This window comes from Hipposideros armiger, unplaced genomic scaffold (genome assembly GCF_001890085.2).
Source record: "Hipposideros armiger isolate ML-2016 unplaced genomic scaffold, ASM189008v1 scaffold_91, whole genome shotgun sequence".
Taxonomy (NCBI): domain Eukaryota; kingdom Metazoa; phylum Chordata; class Mammalia; order Chiroptera; family Hipposideridae; genus Hipposideros; species Hipposideros armiger.
The window spans coordinates 3,504,523-3,506,747 of NW_017731441.1; the positions used below are offsets into that span (position 1 = coordinate 3,504,523).

A 2,225-nucleotide genomic window follows, 5' to 3' on the forward strand; every position below is an offset into this window, starting at 1 on the left:
TAAAGATTGGTGATGAAGACTGCTGCTTTGTGTTTTGGGGACCCAGTGAATTTGGTATGGTTATCCAGGCCTATCATATTCTTGTTTCCCATGCCATCTTTTCATAATGACATATTTTTATAATTATATAAGTACCAAATAACTGGTGGAAATAAAGTACTCAGAAAGTTTTCTTTTAAAAAAATTTTTAATCATTAAAATTGTGTTTGCTCTCTAAGAGATTTTAAAGTCTATATTCTCATTTAAAGTATCAAAATTATTTGAATTATATTGGAAATATGCACGATGACTATATTTTGACTTGGGACACTTTACAATACTGTATGCATTTGCTTTTAATAACTTTTTTCCTTATGCAGGTGACCTTGACTACAGCGCTGTGTTGCTTGGAATGCTAGTGATGCAGGATGTACAGCTGGGGTTATTCATAGCTGTCATGCCAACTCTTATCCAAGCAGGAGCCAGCACATACTCTAGGTACATTTTTTTATTACTTTATTTCACTGTTTGTTTTTCTAGTATTAAATCATTTATGTATGTATGTATGTATGTATGTATGTATGTATTTTTAATTAAAGTTTATTGGGGTGACAATTGTTAGTAAAGTTACATAGGTTTCAGCTGTACAATTCTGTAATCATCTATATATCACAAATCATTTATTTATAAAAATACTATTTAATACATTTTTCCAAAGAGATGTTCAGAGCTTGCATAGATAACACAGGCTTAAGAGCATAAATTCTGGAGTCACACTACCTGGGCTCAAACTCTAGCTTTGTTGAACTTGGACAAGTTGATCTTGGACAAGTTACTTAACCTCACTCTTCCTCGGTTTTGTCATCTATAAAGTGGGGATAATACCAGTACTTACCTAATAAAGTAGTTAGGATTGAATGAGTTAAGGTATAAAAGTGCGCTAAGGTATAAAGTGATTATCATTGTCATCATTACCATTTCCCCTGATCCTTCTTTCCATCCTCCCAATAAAATAATAACAGAACCTAAACTGTATTTGCTTAGGTTTATAAGGTAAGAGAAGCCAAATGAGAAAAATAAATTTACCCAGAAAGTTGTAGGTTATGTTGCATGTACAATATATTACAAGAATACCAGCCAGACAATAAATACACTGGGAAAATGTAGAGAGCCTTATAAAATTTAAAGGTACATTGCGTGTGATTTAGGATTATAAGCTTGAATTTGTTTTAAGCAAATATATGCATATAAATATTGTGCATTAAATGTTTTCAGGGGATACATTAATTTCTTCTCTTATACTACTGATGCTATTGGTCAAAAATTAGACTTTTTTGAAATTTCTTTTGGAAACGCTTTGAAATGCTAAGACCTGTCTTATTTTGTCTCTTCATTTCTAATCTGTATGGCCTCATCTAAACCTAATTATCCTCCAAAGGCCCATCTCCAAATACCATCACAATAGATTTCAATATGAATTTGGGGGAACACAAACATTTAGACCATAACACTCTGGGTTTATCCTATTTGGTGTTTGCTTAGCTACTTGAATCTGTAGATTTATGTCTCTCTCCTAATTTAGGAATTTCAGCCATTATTTCCTCATATACTTTTTCAGTTCCACTTGCTCTCTCTTCTTCTGGGAATCCAGTGATAATGTCTTTTGTTATTGTCCCACAGACCTCTGAGACTTTTCTTTTTTTAGTTTATTTTCTCTCTATTTAGATTGAGTGAATTCTTTTGATCTGTTGATCTGTCCTCAAGTTCATTGATTCTATCCTTTGTCATCTTCACTCTAATATTTAGCCTATCCGGCAAGATTTTTATTTTGGTTATTATATTGTTTAGTTGTATAATTTTCACTTGGTTCTTCTGTTCATAACTTCTGTTTCTTTGCTGAGATTTTCTGTTTCTTTTTTATTATTTGTTTCAAGAGAATTTTTAATTGCTGTTGAATCAATTTTATGATGGCTGCATTAAACTCTTTGTCAGATAATTCTAACAATGATTCATTTTGATATTGAAGTCTGTTTATTGTCTTTTCTCATTCAAGTTGTGGTTTTCCCTGATTCTTGGTGAGATGAGTGATTTTCAGCTGTATCCTGGACATTTTGTGTATTATGTGTCTCTAGATCCTGTTCATCATTTTTTTAAAGCAAGCAGTCCCCCAACTGAGGTGTGTGAGGGCTAAATGGGTGTATGTGAGTGTGTGTATGTGAGTGTGTGTGTGTGTGTGTGTGAGTGTG

General features: G+C 32.6%; 1 protein-coding gene across 3 annotated transcripts in view; it reads left to right on the forward strand.

Moving 5' to 3' along the window:
• Window positions 1–2,225, forward strand: part of SLC9D1 (solute carrier family 9 member D1) — a 68,001-nt gene that overhangs the window by 31,129 nt on the left and 34,647 nt on the right. For all 3 annotated transcript variants that reach the window (XM_019644795.1, XM_019644796.1, XM_019644794.1), the window contains exon 8: window positions 360–477. In XM_019644795.1, the coding sequence (XP_019500340.1) occupies window positions 360–477 (118 nt within the window). The remainder of the gene's footprint in view (window positions 1–359; window positions 478–2,225) is intronic.